This window comes from Spinacia oleracea, chromosome 2 (genome assembly GCF_020520425.1).
Source record: "Spinacia oleracea cultivar Varoflay chromosome 2, BTI_SOV_V1, whole genome shotgun sequence".
In the NCBI taxonomy this organism is placed as follows: Eukaryota; Viridiplantae; Streptophyta; class Magnoliopsida; order Caryophyllales; family Amaranthaceae; genus Spinacia; species Spinacia oleracea.
In genome coordinates, this window is record NC_079488.1 from 60,808,507 (window position 1) to 60,835,842 (window position 27,336).

Genomic DNA, 27,336 nt, shown 5'->3' on the forward strand with positions numbered 1-27,336 from the left:
GATTTTCTTAGTTTTGTTTTAGAACATTTGTTGGATCTATGTTTAAAACAATTGGTAACCATCTCATATTTATGAAATTCTATTTTCATATTCATTTAATTTTGGTTTAGTATTAAATTATGTTAATTTTGGTTTAGTATTAAATTATGAAGTCCAAGTGATTCAAAACATTCGAATGGGATATCAAGATTGGATTCTTTGATAAAGAAACACCAATAAGTAAACTTGAATATTGAAGTAACAAATGATCCCTAATCCAGGTCATTGAATGGTTGGACGACCAATAACTAATGAGTATAAGATTGCAGGTAGATTTATAGTTCAGATTCTTGAACTAGATGGACTTGGATGTCGGAAATCTTTTGCACGGGTACTTATTGAATTCGTATCGGATTGACCATGAGAAAACACTTTAAGAGATTAAAGTCATGTTAAGTCGTTTTCATTAATGGTTATTAGAACAATTCCTCAACACATGAGTAATTATGATTACTTGTTTGGTGATTAGTTCGCTTTGATGCTCGCTAAACGTTGCACCATAAAAGGAGACTATAAAAGCAATATTCAGGCTTATTGTGAATCAAAGTAAGTCGTTCATAGATTATAAGAATGAATTGTCCTCCTATCTTTAATAGGATATGGTTTTGTTGTGTAACAAGGCCTCTCAGAGAGTTAGATGCTGTGAAAATGCATGGCCGTGCTAAAAATGGTTAAGGCTAACCTTTTGTAAAAGTTTAACAGTTGAACTCAGTAATCCGAGAAACACTTCTGGACCTATAAGGATGGCTTGGATATTACCTTATGTTCAACAAGTAACACTAAGCGAAAAAGGAATGCGAATGAATACTTATCTAAAGGAGAAATAGGAGACTTAAGGAAATGTGTCCTTCACCCAAGGTGCATTAGTCTATTACCAAAGTTCAGATTAATTATGAATAACTAATTCAGTAAGATCAAGTGATCGGAACAGCTAGTTGGAGCAATGTTTCTGATCAGTGAGTTATAATCCTTATTAGGCTCACAACTTACTCTTGACTGGACCTACAAGGTCACACCATTGACATAAATAGATGGCCTGATTAAACGAATCAAAAATTCATTTAATGGCTATTCGGGAATTTAGTTCGGAAAACGTAAATATACAATAAGACGTTGGATCGTGATCGTATATCGTATTGCGTATATTCGTAGGCCGTGCCGGACAAATAATCATATCGTACGACATTGGATCGTCAAGTAATATACGATAAATAATAGCCGTAAGGCATTAGACGCAAGACGAAAAGGGAACGAGCAAGTTGCTGGCCCACGAGGCCAAGCGCGCAAGCGCCAAGCCCATGGGTGCAACAACAAGGTAGCAGCGCTAAGGCCCACAACCTAGCCTGCTATGCGCGCGCTGGGGCCAAGCAACACATCAACAACAACGCTGCACTGCGTGCTGGCTTGGGCGCGGCCCAAGGCGCAGCCGTGTGCGGGCTGTGTGCGTCTGAGTGTGCTGGGCGGCCATGGCCCTCGTGCTTTGGTCAGTTAGCATACATATATTCCTTAGGTTATTCTAATAACCTAATACACTAAGTTTTCCATACTACACTTGATAAAACCCTAGCGACACAAAGAACCCTAATTCTCGATCTGTGTGCCTCCAAAGTTGATAATTCCCTAAAAGAAAAATTCCTTATGGAAGTTCTAAGCTAACGGAATCAAGGCGGATCTGAACGTGTCGGTGGATTGTAGAGGAACTACAAGTGGAGTTGTCGTTCGTGTTCGTAAAGCTAGTGGGAGTACACGCGTCAATTGTATGTATTCGTTTAATCTATACATTTGCATGAGATTATGGATCTGAGATGTTTTTCCGCTTTGTTATTAAGACTACTTATTTTTCTTTAGACGAACACTAAAAATGATGTATAATTTTTCTAATTTTTGACACTAAGTGATGTCTAATTTTTCTTTAGACGAACTTTCTGAATAGTTTTTCTTGCCAATTGTTTGTGGTGATTAGGTGTAATAACACAAATTTAATTTTTATATATATTCCAGCATGCATCGTGTATATAAGACTACTTATTATCATCTGAGGAGGTGAACACTAAAAATGGCAAAATTGTATTTTCCTACTCTAAATACAGGCGTTTTTTAAAAACGCGGATGTTGAATAACGATGCAACTTCGAAAATAGTTCATTTAGTGTTTTTTTTTGTGTTTTTATTTTACAAAAGGTCTTGCGCGCACAAGGTGTACAATAAATTTATTGTACACCAAGATAACTTTTACCCATTTTTTTTTAACTTTAACCTAGTTTTGATTAACTTTTATAAACGTTGATAGATAAACATTTTAAAAGGTTAAATGATTAATTTTATGGAAAAATTACTTTAAATAATCCCACCTTTTGAAGATTTTCCGATAATAATCTAACCTTTAGATTATTATTTAATAATCCAACCTTTGTACTCCATTAACTTTTACTGACCCCAATTAACTTGAAACCGGCTAAAAGGGTAAACTTTTTTTTTTTTAATATTTTTTTTCCTACCTCCTCCGTCTCCTTCTTCCTCCTTCATTAAACCCACCATGGAAACATCCTTAAACTTAAGTCCATCCCCAAATGCACCACCACCGCTACACCTACTGCCAGCCTTCAAAGCAAGCTCGAAAACCTCCCATCCACCTCCCCCAACATCGTAATCCACCTTAACGACAACCTCCTCCACCATATCCTCCCCCTCCGTCGCCCTCGCCCTTTGTCTCTCCTCATCTTCTTCGATGCTTTCCAACACCATGACCAAACTAAAATCTAACTGCCATTCTAAAATCGTTCCAAAATCTTTCATCCACAACAAGTAAATCCCCAAAATTTGAAATCAAATTCAAAGATTTGCAACGATATTTCGGATTCTTCACCGTCTATTCAACCCCCGCATCCTCCTGGGTGACATTCGTAATAAGAATGTGTTCCTTTGTCTGTAATTTGGGCTAAATAAATTTTTGATGGGTTTTTTTTTTTTGGGTGGAGGGAGGTGCAGCAGAGGGTTTAAAGGTGAGGAAGATGTTTAATTTGATGGAGGGATCTTGTCAATTGATGATTTTGTTGGTTTTAATGATGAATTTGATGATGATGATGATAATGGTGGTTTGAGATATTTCATAACATTTCCAGAATTGGACATGAACTCAGGAATGCCATGAAGTGAAGTCCTAGGATGAAGGAAAGAAGAAAGAAAAACCAGAAGGAATAAAGAAAAAAAATAGAAAAAGAAATCATTAAATATTTATTTAAAATAAATAAACTATAACGAATTGTGGCATGACACGTATATAGGTTACCTGCTATATCAGGTTGGTAACCTGTTAGGTGTAATAAAAGTTAACGGGGTGCAAATGTTGGATTATTAAATAATAATCCAAATGTTGGATTATTTTCAGAAAATCGTCAAAAGGTAGGATTATTTAAAGTAATTTACTCTAATTTTATACCTTATTAGTGATTTTGAAGAAATAAGTTTTATTAAAATGAAAAAATTTATCACTAAAAAATAGATAACTTTTACATATATAAGCTTAACTTTTAAGCATTTTGAGTTAACTTTTACTCCGATGTACAATATTTATTGTACAACCATTGTAAATAAGAATTTGTGTTTATTTTATTGTCGAGGGATCCGTAGTTAAAATAAAGTAAAAAGTACTCCGTAGCCAGACATTCATTCCAACCACATTTCGGAGCAGTTCAAAATTGACCAATATTAGAATAGTCAGCCTTAAGTCAAGTCACACTGTTTTTAGTTTTTTAATTCAGTTCTAATTAAGACATCAACAACACAACCATTGCCTCCTCTCTCCGGCTCTCCCTCTTACATTTCCCAGTACAGTAGAAATCGTGCTCTTTAAAACTGTGTTACAGAACTCGAAACTAATTCCATTCCTTTTCACAGCCAGCTGAATTCTCCAGGTTTTCATCTCCAAATCTCCCTTCATTTCATTATCTCTTCTTTAATGTTTAATTTCCGCATTTTTTTGTGTAATTAGAGATGAAACTTTGCAGAAATTGTATTTTTTTTTTTAATTAGCTTGTTAATTAATTTGCAGAATTGATTTTTGGTTTAGACAACTGTAGTTAGGTTGTCGTTAACGTTAATGGTTATTATTGTTTCTTAATTACTTATTTCTTGCAGTAAGTACGAAGTAATTAGATTAATATTGTCTCCATTAAAATATCGCAATTAATCTTGTCCCGTAATTTTGGGAATTGTTTGTTTTTACGGGCAATAAGAAAGTTTGTTTGTTTAAAATAATAATAAAACAAAGAAAAATCTTGAAATGTTGTGTGGTAAGAATCGTGCCATGCGGAAATTCAGATTCCGGATCATGCTCGTACTATTGTGTGTCAAGATTGTGTCTATGGTTGCGGAATTGTTAAGTTTGTGACAATAATAGTATCCTTCCGTCCCTTAATAAGACACATTTTATTGGAAGTCGTTTTGAAGGAATTGGGTTCAAATATCAGTTATTTAGATTGTTCAAATATCGTTAAGGGTATATGGATTTATGGAAACTTTTTAAGTTTTATAAATTAAATTTGGGACTATTATCTTGGGACAATCGAAAATGAAATGCGTGCCTATAGGCTATAGTTTAGGGACGGAGGGAGTTGTCACGTGTCGACAAAAACTATCTATTTGTACTAAAATATCAAAATGATATACAACATTAATAATGAATTTATAAGGACTTGCCTAGCGTCTAACATAGGCGTTCTGGCCTTCTAGGTACATTTGGTCCCAAATTTGTTTTTTCTTCCTTTCACTATCATAGAAGAAGTGGACTCTTTTGCTAGCTAAGATGGTAGGAAACACAACATTGTAGGTTGTGTTTCATGAGCTACAACTGATGTTTTATTACATGGTAGAAAATGCTCATAGTAAAGTTTACTGTTTTCCCTTATGAACTCCCTACTGCTCCATTTACAACCCAATAAACATAAAGTATTAATATGTTCAGGCCACTCAGATCCACCATTATCTCAAAAGCACTGTACAATAAAACCTAGATGGATCTGAGGCTAAATAGATGCATGTGTCTAACTGCTTTTAACTACCTTGACCCCCTTTAGTGTTTTGGAGATAACTCTTGCAGACTTGTAGTTTTTGTTCCAAAAATTAAAATAAGTCTTTCATGTATGGGTAAGCTTACAGTCACAGAATTTTCAAAGGACAGATCGAACTGGTTTACTAACTTACTTAAATACCCTATTTTTATAGTTTGTACTGAGACAAGTTGGATCTGCTTTCTTCGTAGTTGACATGATTTCTTATCCAAATATGCTACTGCTATGTTTATGTCCTTTTTTTTTCCTGGTTGAGATAGTGTTCACTTGTCCTAGTGCTGAACTGCTGATAACTGCCTTAACCCTATCAAGTAATAGGAAAAGAAATCTACAAGTCTGGTAGAGTTGTCAATTTCTCTACTTGCTATAAACTTAAAACTTCCTCCTGGTATAACTTTTTAATTTTCTTAACTTTCTGCAAAAAAAATTTAGTACATTGCCCCAAGATATGAGACGCTATGGTTTACACATGTGACTGTTTTTTGTTGAAATCTAGCAGGTTCTGTAATTTTCTTATGGATTCTTATGAAAGGGATGAGATACCAATGTTGTCTGTTAACCCTCGACCATTTTTTGGTCAGCTGGAAGATTCTTCATCTGATAATTTTTCTTCGCGGACTCGAAGCGCATCTATGTCTGCTCGTATGAGTTCTGCAGAATCTTGGAGGGAAAGTAACTTTGTAGGACATACTGGTCCTGATAAAAACTCATTTGTACAGATGAGTGGTCCATTGTATGTTAGAAGTAAGCCAGACAATTCATATGGTGATACATCTGAGTCCCCAGAAAAAAAATTGCAGTTGACTCATAAGTATTCTACAAACGAGGGTATAATCAAGAACGACTGGGTGCAAAATAATAACAATGAGAAAAATGAACATCTATTGAGATCTGGTCAACTGGGAATGTGCAATGACCCTTACTGTACAACTTGTCCCTCATATTACAACTATAGGCCTCCACAAGGAAAATACAGGAGGACTTCTGATATATTCGATACAAAGGTAGTTTCTCATGTACTTTGGAATAATTTTGAATGGCTTCTCTATTTTTTAATATTGTTTTAGCTCTCAATGGGGATAGATATTTGATGCATCTTATCTTCTTCTTCTCCTTTTTTTTTGGTTCAGTGCATCCACGTTTATTGAGCTCATCTTTGTCCTCTTAATTTCTTCGTAACTTTAGTGATTTAGTGTTGGACAGTTGTAAGTTGGGTTTTTCTTTGCCTGAGAAGCTATATGGGAAGTTGTAGGGTTTAGGGATTCAAATATTTGTAGCCTTATCACTCTAAAAGCTGAGAGGTTGTTCACTTTAGTATGTTAATGTAAAATGCAACAATCTTTTGTTACTTCACAATATCTGTAAATGTAAATACGTTAATGAGTGATATTGATTAGTCCATTATAATTTAAATCTTTGCAAAAGTGATTTATGCCATCTTTTGACTGCATTGGAAACCTACAACATGTAGATACATTTTATGTAATTGGTCCATTTATTTTTATTTGCAACACTTTGATTTTCACGCTCGTCAATACATAACTTGAAAAATTAATATCTTTAATTATCAATAAGTTAAAATTATAAAACTTTAATATTCGTAAAATATACATTAAGACGAATCTAACAAGGTCGCACGTGAATATATTTTAGTATAGATCATCAAAGACAAAAAACAAGGAGTATGTGAATAGTGATAAAAAACCGAAGTGTTGCAAATAAAAAAGAAATGGAGGAAGTAGTTGTTATCAAGTTTTTTGTTCCTTTCCTCCTAACTATGTAGGCGATATGCTCTTTTATTTATTTGAATGTGAGATTATGTTTTAATTATTAGGCTGTCCCAAACTCTATATACGGATGCTTAACTTATATCATCTCAATAAGAAGTGGTTTAGTTTTGTATTACTCCGTAGTTGTTTCTGTCTAAGGACAACTTGTCCTTATAGTTTGTATTCTCACTTTGCTGTTAGTGTATAAGTTCTCATGTTTACTACTCCCTCCGTCCCGGAATACTTGACCTGTTTTCCTTATCGGGTCGTCCCTTAATACTTGACCTGTTTCTAAAAATGGAAATATTCTAACAATATTATATTATTTCTCACTCCACCCCTATTAACCCACTTACCCCCTACTCCATACAAAAAATAATTAAAAATTCAAACCCTACTCTCCCCCAACCCCACCTCTTAACCCACATCCCACTAACTACATTAAAATAATACCCCACTATCAACTACTACCTATTAAATTAAATAAGTCAATTCAAGTCCCTTAAACTCTGTGCCGGTCAAACCGGGTCGAGTATTCCGGGACGGAGGGAGTATAAAAATAAATAGTGGCTTAGTTTTGAAAGTTTAGTACTAATGCGATAAGAGATCTTGGCCGTTAAGAAATATCGTGTGCTAATGGTGACCTTAAGTCAATCGTTCTTGAGATCTAATAGTTCAGAAATTTTCACGTAGTTGCCGATGATAAGGTTATCGTTTTCTCGCTTTGACGGGTCTTAGGAGGCTTGGGGATAGAGGCACAGGTAGAAATGGGGTTTATGAAATTTCTTGTGCTTTCCCTACTAGGTTTTCAACCGTTTTAAATCTTAAAGGTCCAATGAGTATTGAAAAGATCGTCCTAGACTCCTAGTGTTAGAATCCAACTTTCCTTTACTTGTATTTTGCTTATCAAAGGCTTTCTAGGACTTTTCTAATACTTTTCTAGGCTTTAGATAGAATTATTATGTTCCTGTCAATCCAATGTTCACAGAAAGTTTTTAGCTAACTCAAAATAAACATCTATGAGGGGTATGGACCAATACCCCTCATCAGAAGTTGTCTTGCTTAATTACTAGTGTTGTTGTAAGCCTTATAGATATTGTGCTTTTGCTCGTTCTTAAGCTTTCCAGAATCAACAAAGTCTCCCAAAACATATACATTATTGTTGTCGGCGCCGCTTGTGCCTGCTGTGCGCACACAAGGGCTCGATCGAACCTTGATCCTCGCTCTTGTCGCCATTAGGCAAGAATGCCTATTCTGAATCAAGCACCCGGTCATGCCCCACGAGTCTTGAGATATACTTTCCGCACAAGGCTTACGCCCTTCCCGCCCCATAGAAAAGAGGACAAGAGCACACCGCACGATCCGATGTTAAAACACTCGAATTCTGGCAGTTGGTATAAGAACCTAGGTTCAAATCTAGCATTAAGAGACCTTAGTAAGTAGACCGAGAGGGAGACAATCGAAGAAAGACTAGCCTGTCTAGAGAGCACTACCCAATTAGAGAGCTGGACCCGACCCGAGGAAGCCAAGCAAAGAAATTGATAGACTAGAGAATGCGGTCGACAAGCTCATGTAAGAGAAAGAGGTGCTTCATGAACAACTTAGCTTTGTTCAAGGCAAGCTAACGAGGCACTAGATAAGTGTGCGACACTCATGCGCACTGCATGAAGAGACTCCGGTGGAGGTGGTGCAATGAAATTCAAACCCCCAAAGCCATGAGGGACTACAACGGTGCTAGAGACTCGAAAGAAGTATAATGTCCTCTTCGACATGGATCGGTATTTCAGAATTTGTCAGCTGAGTGACGATTTAAAGGTGGATACTACGACATGGATGGGAAGCTACGGTGGCGCAAAAAGCACATTGACATCGAAACTGAGAAGATCAAGATAGACACATGGGAGGAGTTCAACAAAGAACTCAAAGAACAGTTCTCCATGAGAACACCGATTTCACAACACGAATTGAAGTTGCAGGAGATCTGCACGAAGGCTCCATACATGACTATGTGAAAGAATACTCGACTTGCATGTTAGACCCCCGCTACATGAATGAGATGGATCGGTTGTTCAACTTCGTTCACGGGTTAAAGGAATGGGCGCATCGTGACGTTCCGTAGACGAAGGTTGACACCCTCTCGGCCGTTGTGACTGCTGCAGAGCGATTAATGGACTACCCCGCAGGGAAGGGCAATCGCTCGGAAGAAGAAGCAAGGGGACACCTACAAGTTTGGAGGCCCGACTCTAAGCTCACCTAAGAGCCCAAGAGATGACTCAAATGTCTCGTCCAAGCTCAGTCGGGGGATTCAAGAAAGGAAATGGGGGAGGTGACTCGTAGAAATCTCGGTCGCCACATTCCCAATTAACAAGAGAATCCAAAGTCGGCACGTGCTTGGAAAACATTAGCAGGATTAACTGCTTGCTACGTCGAGGCCTAGACGAATGGTGGGAGTGCAAGCACAAAGGGAAAATCGACAACCTGCAAAGAAAGTTGTCGGCTATGTCCATAGAAGAAATCCCGAAAGAAACCGAAGAAGAAGCATGCAATGATGATGAAGAGCCCGAGAGGATGGGTGTCGTTATATGATCTATGCAATGGGGAAAGAATCCCCAAAGACAGAATAACGCTCTACAAACCTAATGTTTGTGGATCTTGTAGCGGATGGGACGAAAGTTCGAGCCCTGATACATACCGGCGCCTCTCATAACTTTGTCACCGAAACAGAAGCCCGAAGATTGGGGTTGGTCCTCAAGGAAGAAGGTGGTAACATTAAATCTGTCAACTCTAATGTCAACTCTAAAGGCAGGCTGATTCATTATGTGGTAAAACAGGTGGCCACAAAGGGTGGAAGACCGGGAATGAAAAATGAAATTCACTGCACATAGACGACTTCAACCTTGTGATCGGATTAGAGTTCCTCCGCACTGGCAAAACAATTGTAATGCCACACTTGAATTCTTTGCTTGTACCAGGTGCACACACTTGTCTCGTCAGTAGTGCATGTACCACCACAGACGCAAAAGAGAAGGGCCAATACCTTTCGGCAATGCGAGCGATGAAGGCAACATCTTAGAAACCCCCTTGCACAACAGACACAACAATGCGAGTGATGGAGCCCCAAAGAAGTCAACATTCCAAAAGTAACCTTGCATCAGAAACAAGACGAAAGCCACGTCTAGCCATACCAAGCAAGAAACCAGAAACAAGGAAGATGTGGATTCATAAGAACCATCAACTCCAAAAAGAAGCACTCTACAAGACTTCCGCAAAAGTTCACCCAACAACTAAGAGACAACCGGATTCAAGAAGACTCCTGGAACCGTTATCAATCAACGACACAACAAAAATTGCAGAATTTAGTCTATTGTAAACCTTAAGTTGGGGAGGATGTTAGAATCCAACCTTTCTTTACTTGTATTTTGCTTATCTAAGGCTTTCTAGGTTTTTTTTATTAGTTTTTCTAAACTTTAGATAGAATTATTATGTTTCTGTTAATCTAGTATTTTTTTATAGTTTTCAAAGCTATTATGTTCTCTTTTGCATATATTATTAGAACAAGATTGGTACCACCACCACCACTTAGACATATATTCCTTCTGCATTTTTGTTTTAAAAAGGATAGTTCCAAGTTTAGCCTACACTTCCACTTATAATTTATTATTCCTTTACTAGCACATTTGTCGAATTAAGAGAAATTTGTGGTTTTTATCACACCGAGATGGAAATGAGATCCAATAACATTTAAAAAAAAAGAGAGAGGCCACATTTAGCAATTCCCTCCTTTGGCTAGAAAGTTAGCCTAATGTAATTGTTGTGATTAACTTTTGATCCAATAAGTTGGGAAAAGTTTTGAGTCTCCTTGTAGTTTGGTCATAATCTGTTCTGTTCTTATACAAGCAAATATGCATGCTCTTGCTTGATTTTTACAACTTCCTTCAAATTGCACTCATCAAGCTAATTAGTTCCCAATTCTTGGCAAAGTCGCCTCAAATCTGTCCATACCGTTTTGTGTGATTAATTTGTCAATTTATATTTTTGTTTTATTGTTTGCAGTTCCACAATGTACTCTATGGAGACGCCAAAGGATGGGCCAAGAGATTTTGTTCTTTTCTGTACTCATATATCCCAGGAGTCATGAATCCTCACGCCCGAGTTATTCAGAAGTGGAACAAGTTTTTTGTCATCTCTTGCCTTATTTCGATTTTCATTGATCCATTGTTCTTTTTTGTGCTAGCGGTATTAGAGGTAAGTCCCCCCTTTAACCTCCTCTCTTTCATCTCCTTCCTCCGTCCCCATTTCTTATGTCTATCAAGTGTCTATTTTTGTGCATAAACATGGATGTTGCATGCATACAAGGTGTACAAGGAACCAATATGCTGCCAATTTTACACATCTGAAGCACAATGAGGTTTCACATGGTTTGTTCTGCTAGTGATATGTCCCCCTAGCTTACCATAAGCTATTCCGTTAAGTTTCATGAGGTTTTCCAACTTGGGTGTTATTATTGAAAGGATGCAAACGTGGGGTTACAACAAAAGGATAAATTACAGGGTTACATCACTTACATGGGATACTTTTCTAAATAAAAATAAAATCTTATAAAATGTGAAAAAGGGTGGGTAGGGGGTGGGAGGAGAAAAGAAGGGAAACATTAATTGAGATTTGTACCCAAGGGTATGTAAATGAATGAAAAAGGTGTTTTTTAACCCAAACAAATGTGTGAACCAATTTGTGATATCCGTTGTAAGTGTCAAAAAATCAAGTTACATAAGCAGTATTATAATTATTGATACTTTATTCGTTCCTTAAATATCGCACCATGGTTGACTTTTACTTATCTAACACATTACCTTGACTTTTAGTATCTCAAATTGCGTGTAAGTAAAAACTGTAAAAAATTGATATTTACAATTTTCTTACGTATGAAGCACAACAAATGGCCAAAGTCATAGTGTGAATAGTGTAAAAAACGAAATGGTGCGATATTTACGGAACGGAGGAAGTATTTAACTTAAGTTATACTCTTGATATTAATTTAGGGATAAATTTGTTTTTTTTTTTTGGCAAGCAAGAGAGAATATAGTATAGCACATCAAACAGTTTTACAACCAAGGGGAGGACAACCAAAACTGACCAAGCCAAACAACAGAAGGCTAGAACACTAGCCTAAAAACCCTATGGGAGGACAACACTTATAAACTTTGTATCCAATCCCTATCTCTAGTACAGGCTTTGTACTTAACTGACTTAGCACTCTATGTTTGACCTCAAACTGAATTTGCTTGGTAGTGTGCTTGACAGTAGGAACTGTAGACAATCAAACAGCTGTGTTCCTAGCTTTCCCGATGTTGTAAACCAAACTGGCTACAGCAGTAAAGGTCATTGTTTTTCTAACTTTTGTTTTACAGTATTTCTGAACCCAAGACAATAAAGGAGAGAGAGAGTTCCTGCTAGAGTGAAAACCCAGCCACTGCATAATATACTTCCTAACATACTTCCTGCATTCAGTACTGAAGTGGCACTCAAAGAATAGATGGTGAACTGTCTAAAAGTAAGTTGTGGTAATTTTGAATTGAATGAATTGGATTATTTCATGTATCAATCTTCCTATGGGTTTTTATCAAGAAAAATAAAAGAATCTCCTTATGGTTGCATAATTAGTGTCATAATTCTAACAATAAAGTGTCTTCAAGGACCAATCCATTCATAATTATGTGAGAATCCATGTAGGTTGTGTTTATCCCTTGTGCATGTAGCTATCTCCTAAACTCCAAAATTTATGATTCTATTCATTTTTTCCTTGCAACTATCATATGGGGATTTGAAATCTCACCTGAATTAATGAATTGATCATATTAACCTGTGTCGTAATATAAGATTTATTATGTCGTATTTAAGGGGTTTTTATAATAGTCCAAGACTATAATGATTTAATTTCTTCCCATTTTAGGAGTCAAAGTGCATAGTCATGGACAAGGCCGTGTCAACCACATTGGTAGTTTTCAGAAGTTTAACAGACATGATTTACATATTTCATATCTTTCTTCAGGTAAATAGTTCAAATTTTCATTCTAAAGAATTGTCTATGATTTCTCACTGAATTTCCAACATATATTGTCTACACTATATTTTCGTGGGAAGTGACTTGGTGAAAACATATTCATACTCAAAGTATAAGTTCAATATATAGTCCAATTTATATGTCATTTTGATTCGCTAGTAGATGTTAATATGTTCGCACATTAAATATACGCGTTATATACCAAGACAAGTAGAACAACATGTGTTGTTTTGAATGTTCTCCTTATCATCTTTTTTCTCTTTCATTTTAGAGCTAGGTTTCCTCGTGAGACATAACATTATTTCTAGGAGGTGCTCATGCTGGTGAATATGAACCTAATGAATCCCAGTCAGGAAAATCACCAATACGCCAGAATTCTGCCACTGACAAGCTTCATAGGATCACCACCATGATGGCTCAAATATCCAAACAATAAAGCTGACGAGAAGCTCAACATAGTAAAGTAGAAAACAAAGTATTGGTAGTAATAGTATTGAGACCTTGAATAAGCAAAACAACCATCAATTCCGCCACCAAGGTAAAGAATAAAAAATTAGTCCAAATAACTTGACAAAGGGATGGATTTACTTAACAATACATGTGATTATGAAGGCCAGATGTCTTTTTTCTTTTCGACTTTTGTAGCTTCATGACAGGATGTTTTTACTTATAGATATTTCTATTGATATACTGAGATTGAAGGTCTAACTTGCTGTACTCAATGACAGTTTAGGCTGGCTTATGTTGCTCCTGAATCTAGGGTGGTTGGTACTGGAGTCTTGGTTGATCTGCCAAGCAAAATTGCCCTCAATTATGTGACTGGATTCTTTTTTATTGACTTCTTTGCAGCGCTGCCCATTCCTCAAGTAAGGTTTTCTTCTTCTTGCACGCTTATGTTGTCAATTACGTTTTAATTGAGTGCTTTGCCTTGTTGAGTTAAACATAAAATTAGCCTTCCTTGTACTAGGATCAGATTACGAATGGTATAGATGCTGATGGACACTGTCCTTTTTGCTTTTTATTTGTTTTTTTCCCTTAGTAACACCATGGATCATGCTGTTATTTTGCGTGCTTATTGCATAATGTTTATAGAACAAGAAAATATTTAATCCAAGTAATTTGACGTGCAATGACATTTACAAAGTAGCGCCAAAGTGGCTTTATTCTTATAATATGCTGACATTCTTTTACTGACCTATACCATTGAAAGGATAGTGTAACACCCCAAAAATTTAAACCTTTATATAATCAAAACCCTGTTTTTATTTCATACAACCCTGTTTTTTATTTCATAAAACCCTGTTTTTTTATTTCATAAAACCATCGTCCAAACCTTGGGAGTGTCACTGCTACATTTGTTCTCAATAGAAAATAAATGCAAAGCAACAAAACAATTTAAAACCATTAAAGTCAGAATTAACTAAGTGGTCTAAAAGGTGACCCATAAAATATTACAACCAATTCCCATAAAATAAATAACAAAATCCAACTTAAACTGAAATAGAAATTGTCTCTTGACTAGGGTGGTTATTCTAAGCGTCTCCTCACTTGTAGCCAAATACCTATACCAACCTGCAAAAATAAATAGGAAGAGACAAGAGAGACGAACTTCAAAAAATCAGATAAACTGAGTAAATCCAACTCCATCCCGTAAAATAAATATTTTAGTTCGAAAATGTTTGAGTATATAAACTAAGTAAATTAACAACAAGTATCAATTTTATAACTTCATTAGTAAGCTTATCACATAAAGATCAATATTAACTAAGTGAGGGAAAAAGAACGCTAAGGGTCGCGCGTAACCCTTGAAAATGGCCCAAGGTAAGATGAGTACATAGTGTCCCTAGTGTGCACACCCCTCACTAATTAATTATGGGTCTCCGCGACCGCACATCAATATAATTAGGAGGAAGACTAAGCAAAACCTACTAGAAGCCTAACGGGTCCCCACTAAAGTGCACCGATAGAACAACATCTAGCAGGACAACCTGTTCCTTACCCTTACGTGCTTTTACATTTTACGTTATTAGTAATTTAATAAGATTAAAGCATATAGTTCAAGTATTCACATAACCAGAATCGCAATTACACAAATAGTCGATTATTATATCATCACTTTAATGTATTGATGCAACTCCAATAATCACGAAAGGCTATACGCCTATACTCCGGTAAACCATAACCATTGTTAACCAAAACCAACTCGTATCTACTTTGCAAAAATATATATTCAGGTATTTGATTTAGTAAAATAGTGATCGTAGTACAAATAAAATTTACATAATAATACCAATCTTATACATGCCCATAAACTCAAATAGCCCATATATACAACACTTGATCTCCCTATCACATAATAACACATAGATATGTCCAAAATATTTTTACTAACGGGATCTAAGGGTGATGGACATTGAAAATTACCTTGCGTGCGCGAACTCCGTACTAGTTATCACCTTGCGTGTTTCCTAAGATCCGTCTACGATTATATAAAAAAACAAATAAACCTAAATTAGTCCGTAACATTTGCCTAACCTAAATTAATCTATAATAGTTAGAGAAAATAAACACAAAGTAGTCTAATGGTGCTCGCCAATACGCTAATTGTTAGGAAACAATTTAGTGAGTATTTAACAAGAATAAAGCAACTTTTTTTTTATTAATCAATGCACACCATTGTCATATGAATTCAGTCTAAAAAGAAAACGAGAGAAAAGTCCAAAACAAGGTTAGATCATAAGTTAAAACAATCCCCCACCCCCCAACTGTCAACAATGAATGTCAAATTGAAGTGACAAGAAAACCCAAAACTCAAAGTTAGATTTCAAAAGTGCAAAGCTTGAAGGTGATATCCATACTTACATACCAAGAAGAAGGGGTTGATAATGTTACGGTGACGACGGCATAGATGATTGAGAGGAGGGGTTATTATGAGTTAATGTAATACAAGATTTTTTTTTGTGAGGTTTTAGGGTATATATATACTTAGGGTATTAGGGTTTAACTAGAAGACTAATTTCAGAAAATTTATAAAATAAATCTGAAAATATAATTTTAGTTTCTTTTAGTTAAAACTCATTAAAACCTTTATTTTAATTATAAAATTACCAAAATAATTTATTAGAAAATATCGAAAAGTCCGGGGTATTATAGATAGAGTGATGGACTAATATGCGAAGCTCTATATTATCTTCCTCCTTTACTCTTCCTAAAACTTGGCTATGTTTTGTTGACCTTATTTCCACTAAATTCAGGAAAAATACGTTCAAATAACTTGAAGTACAAGGAAAATAAGGTTTACCAAACTACCGAAGTTCAATTTACCAACTTAATTAAGTTCTCATAAGTTTAGTTCAGGAAAAATAAGTTTAGATAAATGATAGATTCATAAAACTAACCCGTGGTATAACTCCACTACAAATGCATATTATAGACCATGAACAAGCACACTGCTCACCCCCCTTCCCACAAATTGCGTAATTTAGTTCTATAGGAAGGTGGCCCGCTCTTAGAGTAAGAAATATTATTCTTAGATTAATCAATTTCCTGGCTCATGGCACATGACACAAATGTCCGAGGGATTTATTTGGTTTTCGAAGTTGATGTTTTTAAGTGTTATGCCTCTTCAAATTACAGGCCATGGAGAAGTTTAAACCTTCATTGGGACAATAGATTGTGAGTAAGCTGTAAAGAACAAAGTATGTGGGTTCAGATCTACAATAAAGTGAAGGGCACACATCCAACATTTACTAAATGTTAGCAAGCCCCTCTTTTTACCTTGTAGACTCTTTCTAAACAGCAAGTGTGCGAAAAGAATTACATCCTCTCAAACTACTTCCTCCTTCCCAATTTAAATGTCACACCAAGCTTTGCACAAAGTTTTATGTCTTGATGGCACTTCCTATGCTTCAAAAAAAAAAAAAAAATCCTTCATACATAGATAAATTGCATAAGAATTATATAATCATATGCGTTTAAGTTGGGTCAAAACCTATGTATAACTTTTAAACTTATACAAATGTCATAAATGGATCTTGTTTTAAATTATTTTTCAAGCTCTTTCTTATGGTATGTTGCAATTTTTTTGATTTGAGTAAAAAGTTACGTTCAATTTACATAACTGAATCCTCTATAATGGTTGTTCATCAAATCTAATTTTCTTTGATCTTAAAGTGTTAGGGGAGCTTAGCTGAGATTCTTCTGAATTTAGTTAGTCTTAAGTAGTTAGATAAGTCGTTACTTTGATCTGTAAGTGTAGCATATATATACATGTAATAAGTCATTGTATTAGTCATTCAAAAAATGAAATAACAAACCTCCTACTTCTCTGTCTACGGTTTCTCTTCTCCTCCTCTGAATCTTTCTCTCTCAATCTCTCTTTCTGTTTTCTATCTTCACCATTGAAGATCTATCTGGAGTATAGCTTAGCTCCTGCAACTTTGGTACCAGAGCCAACCCATTCTTCCGCCATTTTTGAGCTTCACTCCTCGAATCTGCAGAATTCTTGGAGAAATTCTGAAGTTTTTCCTACCAGAATTCTTGAATCCGCAGAATTCTTGCACGTTTTTTCCAATCAGAATTGAACCAGAATCTTGAAGGAGTTTGTTCTAGCACATTGCAAAATGGGGCTTGACGATTTCTACAACAATCTTCAAGAGGAAGAACGATCATTCCCCAACTTGAAGCTTGCTCAACAGAAAAATGTAATAAAATCATTCAAAAAGGCAAAAAGCTTTTGAAGAGTGAATGTTTTGATAGTTGGAATAAAGAATTTTGTGAATGGTGTGATGAACCATTACTTCCAGTACATGAATGCAACCATAATGGTGATATTGGGGTTTTGTTGTGGTATATGATGAAGAAGGTGATTAAGTGATTGCATTGAAGTTCGGTAATAAGGAGGCACCATAGGTGTTTGATAAAATGTCAAGCAGAACAATCGTTCAAGAAGTAAGTTCTACAGTAGCCAAGGACAAGGTTTTTAATGCAAAAGAACCATTGAAATATTCAATGGTGAGTACTCAATCTTTTGTGTCAATTCCTTCTCCAGAGAAAGTAGTACAAGTTGATACTTTTCTTATAATTCTAAGCAATTCTTTCTGCCTAGACCATCACATGCAAGCAATGTTGGTTGAACGTGAACTACATATTCTTGGAGAATCAGACAATTCATTTGAGCTTCATGTGAGGGGTTTTGACTACATAATTTCCCTGGAACTAGTAGCAGTACTAGTCAACACGAGGCCTCTTCCTTGACCTCCTCCTCTACATCCTCTTTAATGGCGAACTAGTGACGTGAAGTGTTGAAACCATAGAAAAAAAAGTGGATGCGGTCGCGTTCGCGTTAACGGTCGCGTTGTCGCGGAAACCGCTTGTAACGGAAGAATAGAACGGATCGCGGCTGACGCGCTGTGAATTTTTTGAAAAAAACCACATTAACATGTCTAAGCCTTATTATTACATTTTTAGTCTAAAAAGTATTATATCAACACAATATAACCAAAACTATCCTAGTTAGTATTATATTCTGTGAACAAATAAGCACTCGAAATATCATGTTTCATAAACTACATAACTAATTACAGAAATATTTTTGGTCAATTTATGTAAAGAACGGTGTAACGGAGAAAAGAACGTCTAACGCGGCGAGTCACCGTTACGTAACGGACGACGCGGGGAGAAGGACGTGATTTTTGTCAAACCGTAACGTAACGGGTTTTCGCGGAACGGTAAATCCAAAATAGGTTACATAACGGCCGTTCCGAGTTTTAATTCCATAGTTGAAACTGTCAGAGAAGCAATCAAAGAAGAAAGATGCTAGCTTAAGTAGTTTAAACGTCAGTTGCTTGGTGCATTCAATAGAGAAAATTAGGAGGTGGGTCCAGAATTTCGATGGTTTTGTTGGTTATCTTGGTAACATCATGAGTGAGTTCCATACTTCCATCAATTAGTTTTGCTAGCTCCTTACATATTTTTTTTGACCCAAATTGTTTTGGTGCCAGAAAAGTTTTACAGTCATCAATATGTTCTAGTGTATACTTTCATCTTGATGCGGACTTGAGGACAAGTCTCTCATAAGGAGGGAGGAATGTTAGGGGAGCTTAGCTGAGATTCTTCTGAATTTAGTTAGTCTTAATTAGTTAGATAAGTCGTTACTTTGATCTGTAAGTCATTGTATTAGTCATTCAAAAAATGAAATAACAAATCTCCTACTTCTATGTCTTCTATATCTCTTCTCCTCCTCCGAATCTTTCCCTCTCAATCTCTCTTTCTGTTTTCTATCTTCACCATTGAAGATCTATCTGCAAACTCCTGCAACATAAAGTCTTTCTTTGATCACCAAACTCGGGTTTATGCATGATACAACCGGTTGTACCTAGCAAGGGTATTTATTTATTTTTGCTCATTTTCTCATCTACCTTCAAATGAGCAAAATATTGTGCTATTAGCGCGGGGTCAAGGGAAGGTCCAAAAGTACGCAACCTTACCCTTATTTTTATATAAAGGTTGTTTCCGGGGATCAAATCAGTGACCTAGCTCATAACAAGTAGATGTTTGACCATTGCGCCAAAGCAAATGAGAAATATATAGCCTTGGTTGTATAACAAAAATTGCCATCAAACTTCATTAAAATTATTAGTATCTTTTGTATATAATATTCTGTGATATGACACGCTTATTAAAATTTCATTTTTTATACTGATCGTTAAACTGAAAATATTAAAGAAACTTGCACTTTTTTTGGTGGGTTTCCAAGATCTTTTGTTGACAATGGTTCTTACCTTCCTTGCAGATTATAATACTGGTTATTCTACCAAGATACTTGGGGTTGTCTGGTGCAAATTATGCAAAGAATCTCCTCCGCTTTGCAATTCTTGTTCAGTATATACCAAGATTGTATAGGTTCCTACCTTTATTAGTTGGGCAGTCACCTATTGGCTTCGTATTTGAGTCAGCGTGGGAAAATTTTGTGATTAATCTGCTCACATTTGTTTTATCTGGGCATGTGGTGGGTTCTTGTTGGTATCTTTTCGGTTTACAGGTAGGTGACTATTGCTAAACCTCATAAATTTTGTTTATATCATTTGCTAGGAGTTTTTTTCCTTGTTTTCCTTTTAGATGAATGTTTCCTAACGGAGCCCTCATGATGACTGCATTATGAATCCTGTGGCTTTGATCCAATTAGAGAAGAAAGGGTAAATAAGTAACTTCATTAAAGTAATTGCTCATTTACGTTAAGTGGTTTCTTAAACATCAATATACTCTAAATCATGAAGGTGATGCAGTCTATACACAAACTTAAAACTGAACATTTTTTTTCCTTCCCTTTGTCCTTCCTAAAAATACAGTTAAAAGGAGAGGCCAAAGCAGTATTTTTCTTCCCTCCCACTGACATAATGTCATGGAACATGAAAGCGAGGATTAGGAGTGAAAGAGATGTACTTAGACGTCCTTCATTTGATTTCATACTACAGTGTGTTTGGTAACTTAACTTTAACGAAAAAACTAAGTAAAAGTGGAGAAATGTAAGAATTCTTCAATTTTACTATGTTTATTAGGAGAGAAAACTATGGAAAAGTACATGTGTGGAAATATGTGGAATTCCTTATAGTTATAATTGAGCCATTAAGTTTTCCGTAGTTTTCTTTACAAAATCGATAGAAAAATTGTGGAAAAGTAGAGAAATCTAAATTCTCTTATTAATTTCATCAATTTTCCTCATAACCAGACAATGGAAAACTATGCAAAATATTTTAATTTTCAACAGCTTTCCTCATTAGACAATCAAACATGTGAAAACCAGTAAATTAAAATTTGCTTTTCCACATATAGATAGTTTTGCTTTTCATATATTTCCCCACTAATAAAATTCTCAAACACAACACTAGACTTGTTATTATCTGAATGACAGAAGAAATCGGTAGACACATTCTGACTACTTTCGTCCTTCCCCGTTTTACAGAGAGTGAATCAATGCCTGCGAGATGCTTGTCACCATTCTGGGATGGAGTTTTGTATGACTTTCATTGACTGCGGATATTCCAATACAGAACGGTATCAATCGTTTCCAACCTGGAGTAACTGGACAAGTAATGAAAATGCTACTGATTGTTTTGTCAGCTCAGATGGTCCATTTGATTATGGGATCTATGAAAAAGCAGTGAACCTTACACATCATAGTGCTATGAACAGATATATATATTCCTTGTTCTGGGGATTTCAGGTACGTGTTTCTCTAAAAGTGTGTGTGATTCATTACTTTCTTTATTTGTGAGAAGAATGGAAGCAGATGTGAAAGAAATGGATTAGTATGCAACTGATAGTGGAATGTGGATTGTCCCTCAACAAATTTAGTCCACTTACCCTTGCTGCCCATATTCACCATCATCCCATTGTCAAATCAATATTTTGCAATGAGATATTTTCGCTTTTTATGTCGTACTACACTCTACACAATAAAGGTGCCATGTGACTCATGCTCAAGTACATCTTTGACGACTTATCTCCTTTTCTATCTTCCTCTAGTATTTTTGTATACATACGTATATGCTAACTATGTACTTATGGTTCCAAAAAATATTTTTGCAATCCGAATAAAGTTTTTGCAGTGGTGTACTTCTAATTTGCTTTATATTTTCACCCATAAGAGAATAGAATCCTGAAAAAGAACAAAAACTACTACTTGAATATCTTAGAGTATTTTCAGATTTTCAACTGTACATTGTAAAAAACGTAGCTTGTTTCTCTACAGTATGACAATGCTACTGTTTTGAAGTCACAAAAAGTGAGTAAGATTCCGTGAAATTGATTATTCTGGTTCTATGCAGCAAATCAGTACTCTGGCTGGGAATCTAGAACCAAGCTACTTTGTTTGGGAGGTTCTCTTTACAATGGCTATTATTGGGCTTGGTCTCCTGCTCTTCGCTTTACTGATTGGAAACATGCAGAACTTCCTACAATCTCTTGGTCGCAGGTAAAAAGCTTACCTTATTCCCTTGGCACTACTAATGTTCTTGTAAAAAGTTTCCTTTTCATTCACATGGATGTCCCTTTTGAAAGTTGTTAAATGGTTTTGACGTGTCCTACACATGCTTAGGGTGCCTTTTCCTCCTCCAGTATGACATATCATGAATTAGGAGTTAGATCTTTGAGCTGCTTGTTAAATTACCTATTTCTCCTTGTTATTGTGTGTTAAATCATGAACAACGTTTGGATTAAGCTTTTATGCATGGTTACTTCATCATGGCTGGTTCATCATGGAGAGAGGGTATGCTTTCGCGCTATGATTGCTTCTAAATTAAGCGTACTTTATCCCGGGCTGGTTATTTTTGATGTTTTCTGGTATGTACAATCTAGGTTTTATTTACATTGCATCAAAAACAAAAATAAATCATATTGCAAGGGTCAAGATCCCATCCGCGGAACCTAGCTAGTTGTTCCTGGTCTTTGTTTACCTAGACTTAGCGTTGCTAGTTTGTTTGATCTAAAGAATGTGAGCCTCATTAATGAAAACTCTCTTGAACTTTACCCCAAACTGATGAATCTTGCTTCTTTCCTCCACTAATACACTATTGGCTATTAGTAAAATATATTTTGCTAACGGATTTTTGTTGCCATAATTCACCAAATGCCCATCAAGTTTCAACAATACATAAAGTACCCCTATTTCAATACTTAATACACCAAATAACCCTATTTCAAAACTGAGTACACCAAATATTCTTAATGATGTCATCAACCCCATAATCAACCAATTAACGTGTAATTAACCCCCCTAATCCCTAATTAACACCCCTAATCATCCATTAATAAACCTAATTAACTCACCTATTTCTTTTTCTTTTCTCTCTCCTCTTCCTTCTTCACTTTTCCCATGAAAGCCACCTTTGATCTCTCCCCCCGTCATTCTCCCCTCTCTGCCATTGAAGCCTCTTACACCTCCTTCACTTCTCCTCTATCTCCCCTCCCAATTGTAAATTTACTTACATGAATTCCCTGAAGAGAAGCAAATTTACTTACATGAGTTCCTTATTTCATCCCCACAAATCGATTGAATTGGTGAAATTAATCACTCAAATTACCATTATTGTCGCCTATAACTAACTGCGAGCCACCACCACCACCTCCTTAAGTCGTCGCCTCCTCCACCACCGGGGGAAACTCCCCTTCCCTTCGCCCAGAACTGAACCGCAACCCCCTCTCCTTTTCCTCCTCCCTCACGCCCTCCCTGCCTACTTCTCCTCTACGCAAGCCGTGCGCAGCCAGGCAGGATCCCCCTTGCCTTTTCCTCCTCCCTCACGCCATCCATGCCACCTTCTCCTCTGCGCAAGCCGGGCAACCTCCAGCCTTCGGTTGGGGAGAAAAATGAAACCAAGGAATTGGGGTTGTGGTGGATTGTAGGGGAGGTGAGAAAGAGACGAGAATGGCAGTGAGCCAGATTCTCAACAAACCTAAACAAGGATTTTGGGCGTTGAGGGCGCCGGAAATGTTGGTGGTGGTGGTCAATTGGGGATCTGGGAAGAGGGTGGAAGGGGGCATCCATGGAGAAAAGGCCAGGGAAAAAGGAAGGGAGAGAGAAAAAGAAAAAGGGGGGAAATGGGTTAATGGATGGGTTAATTAGGGGTTAGTTGGTTAAATTGGGGTTGATGACGTCACTAGGGTAGTTGGGGTATTAAGTATTAAAATAGGGGTGTTTTATGTATTATTAAAACTTGATAGGCATTTGGTGAATTATGGCAAAACCGAGGGCGTAAACCGCGATCAGTTCTATTCATCCGTTACAAGCGATTTACGCGACCGTTTCCGCAAACGCGACCGCATCCACGTTTTTTTTCTATGGAAGGCGCTTTCCTTGTACACTGGATGCATTAGAAATTTTGTACAACCTCCATTCGTTAACCTTATTGTGTGTTTTACACAAAGATAAAAGTTACATAACTATTTGTAAGTAGATAGAAATGAAAGCAAAGAGTAAGCAAGTGTTGGAATGGAGTGGAAAAAGGGTTGATGTGATGGAGAGAGGAGAAAAATGCTATTTTTTTTTGTCTTTCACTTGAACTTGAAGTTTGAAGGAAATTTAAGGAAAACTCAAAATCGGAAGTGTGATAAAAGATAAGGAACTAGGGGAGTTACTTTCAATCGGTGCAAATTTTTCCCGCCAAAACCCTTTGCCTAAAAAAATCTACTTTATATGTTTTATTAATTTTCTACCTTATACTCTGTCCTTCCGTAAAAGATTGCCCATTGCAAATTTTTGGGTCAAACTTGAAAACTTTGAACATGAATTCTCATTAGCCTGTAAGAAATAATATAGTCATGTGGAGTCTTGTTAGATTCGTTTAAATATATTTTTTTAGAATATCAATATTTTATAATTTTTACGCGTATAAAATTAGAGATATTTACGTTTTAAGTCGTGTCTTGGAGACCGTAAAAAGTCAAATTGGGGCAATTTTTTAGGGACGGAGGGAGTAGTTGTTTATAGATTATAGCAGTAATAGATAGCACATAATAATAATTGACTAATAATGACTTTTGGTAATATTTTTGTCAAATCTGTATATTAGTAATGGAAAATATACTCCCTCCGTCCCGGAATACTCGACCCGGTTTGACCGGCACAGAGTTTAAGGGACTTGAATTGACTTATTTAATTTTATAGGTAGTAGTTGATGGTGGGGTATTATTTTAATGTAGTTAGTGGGAAATGTGTAAAGGGGTGGGGTTGGGGAGAGTAGGGGTTGAATTTTTAATTATTTTTTGTATGGAGTAGGGGGTAGGTGGTAGGTGGGTTAATAGGGGTGGAGTGAGAAATAATATACTCCCTCCGTATTTTTTTAAGAGATACACTTGGCCGGGCACGGGTATTAAGAAGAATAATTGAATGAAATAAAATAATAAAGCAAGTGGGGTTGGATAGATATTTTAATAATTAAATATGTGGGGACCATGTCATTTTGGTGGGTGGAGGGTGGGGTGGGTTTATGAAAATATTTGTTTAATAGGATGGTGGGTGATAGGGTATATTAGATGTATTATTTAATTAGATGGTGGGGTTGATAAGTTACTAAAAATGGCAAGTGTATCTCTTAAATAAATACGGCCGGAAAAGGCAAGTGTATCCCTTAAAAAAATACAGAGGGAGTAATATTGTTAGAATATTTCCATTTTTAGAAACAGGTCAAGTATTAAGGGACGGCCCGATAAGGAAAACAGGTCAAGTATTCCGGGACGGAGGGAGTATTTCTTAATATTTTGATCAAATTAGTATATTAAGCGCATAAAACATGTAATTGTTGTAGGACGAGAATTGAATATTAGATGATTAAAAGAGTATGCTCGAGATTTATTAATTATGCAATAATTTTAGAAGGAGAAATACTTTAGTCGAATAATAATTTTAGAATTTCCGTGCATGCACGGGACCTAATCTTGTTATATATATATTTTCTAATGTTCCCAACTTTGGAGCTAATTTGTTAGACCATATTATACTCCATGTGTATTCATGAAAGTGGAAAAAAAATCTGTTGCAATAGTAGTTGTTGAACCAGTCAATCCCTATGGAGAGTTCCATTCAAGTTTCAAAACTTCTGAAAGGACTAGCTTTTGTATTACCTACCCATCGCACAAAATGACATGCGATGTACCCCCCTCATCTTTAGATCAGACTCACCTTGTGAATTAACGTGTGCACTTTATCCTTCCTCATATTCGTGCATACTCCTGAAATATTACTGAGTCCAAGATTACTCCTTCGCATGAAAATTTATTCGACTCAACCCTAATTATAGAGAAAAGAGGGTTTGGGGTTGAGTAAAGACATATTCATTACTGAGTTGACTTTGATCTAAAGATGCTGTTCAAGTCAGACTTGAACATGGTTAATATAGATCTTCTTTCATGAGTGACACTACGAGTCAATGATATGTGATCCATTTTTACAATAATTAGATACTATAATCACCGACCTTTTGTGCAATGCTTCATACAGGAGGCTGGAGATGTCACTAAGAAGGCGTGATGTTGAGCAGTGGATGAGCCATCGCCGTTTACCTCAGAACTTAAGAAGGTATTCTTATTTTCTATTCATAACTTTAAGTCTGTACAACATTTACAGATAGGTGTAAAGTTTTCTTGTGGATGAAGCTTCCCAAGGTTTGTATTGGTTTTCTACAAAATTATTGCTTATGATTCCAACATGTTTGCGTTACTTGGGTAGTTGTTGGAGAATGTGTTTTGTACTAGTAAGTAGTAACTGAAGTCTCTTAATTTCATAGGTAATATAAGCGTTTTTAATAACTAATGAAGTTTCACTAAAAGACGTAGACTGATGTTTCATAGTTGGCCACTATTTTACTGACTTAACAAGAATTGTTAGACAAGGGTGTGTGGTCCAAGTGTTAGACATAGTCATTTTATGACAATTGTCTAATTTTGGCCCTAAGTGATGTCGAAGTTTCATATCAACCTCTGAATGTCGAGTATCTAACACGTGTACTTGAGTTGAAATGTAAAGTCGGATTTTCCTAGGTTGGCCATCTGGTACTCCATAAAAAGTTTATAAAACTATCAGGTTTCTCTCTATAATCTTCTCTCTGAAGTCTAAGACCTCTAAGCTAATTTTGACCTCTACTTTGTTATTTTAAGGAAGTTATTGTCAATTTGGTGGTTATTTTGAAGAAGTATTTATTTATTTATTCATATATGAACAACAAGGTGAAAGTACAAGACTTAGGAGTTAGGACAAGTTTTTTCTTAAAACAACAGAAATTGATTTCAAACTAGCCAGTTCCTTTGAATTTTCTCCGCTGAATAAATATTGAAAGCCCATGCTGACTTACAACAACATTAAAGCTTTAGTCCCAAAATGATTTGGGATCGGTTAACATGAATCGTCATAGGAGATCGTCATTGTGACCAATCAAACAAGAAAGGAGCGAGAAGTTAAAAGAAAAAACAAGGAAGAGGGAGAGGGAGAGGGAGAAAGTGAAAATTAATGAAAGTAAAATAAGACTAAAATATTAAAGAAAAATAAGTAAAGTTAAACATGGATAAAAAAAAAATAAGGACAGATAAATAGAATAAGAACATTTGAAAATATCGTATAAAAGGGAGCCAAGAAAAGACGGAGAGGAAAAAAAGTTTTGTGGGGGAAACTAATGAAAAAGTTAGAGAAAGCTTCAAGGGTAAAATGAAAAGGAAAAATAATATGTAAAGAAAGTTCAACGAAGAAGGTTTGCAAAACGCAAGAAGTAAACTAAGAGGGCCAAAATGGAAGATATATAAGTCAAATCAAGTCATGTAACGTATATTCTCTCCCTCCACTATGTCTTATCCAACGCCATATTTTCCTCAATCCCATGTAGGCTCATATCATTCTCAATCACCTTCCTCCA

General features: G+C 36.0%; 1 protein-coding gene across 4 annotated transcripts in view; it reads left to right on the plus strand.

Annotated features, from left to right (window-relative positions):
- The first annotated feature begins 3,768 nt into the window (after positions 1 to 3,768).
- Positions 3,769 to 27,336, plus strand: part of LOC110787123 (probable cyclic nucleotide-gated ion channel 20, chloroplastic) — a 28,037-nt gene continuing 4,469 nt past the window's right edge. The window contains exons 1-9 of one of the 4 annotated variants that reach the window (XM_021991693.2): positions 3,769 to 3,952; positions 5,604 to 6,111; positions 10,930 to 11,121; positions 12,827 to 12,925; positions 13,666 to 13,803; positions 19,731 to 19,979; positions 20,901 to 21,161; positions 21,766 to 21,911; positions 25,932 to 26,009. In XM_021991693.2, coding sequence (XP_021847385.1) covers positions 5,623 to 6,111; positions 10,930 to 11,121; positions 12,827 to 12,925; positions 13,666 to 13,803; positions 19,731 to 19,979; positions 20,901 to 21,161; positions 21,766 to 21,911; positions 25,932 to 26,009 — 1,652 coding nt within the window. In that variant the 5' untranslated portion in view covers positions 3,769 to 3,952; positions 5,604 to 5,622. The remainder of the gene's footprint in view (positions 3,953 to 5,603; positions 6,112 to 10,929; positions 11,122 to 12,826; positions 12,926 to 13,665; positions 13,804 to 19,730; positions 19,980 to 20,900; positions 21,162 to 21,765; positions 21,912 to 25,931; positions 26,010 to 27,336) is intronic. The other 3 variants (XM_021991692.2, XM_056836861.1, XM_056836860.1) reach the window with 3 other exon arrangements.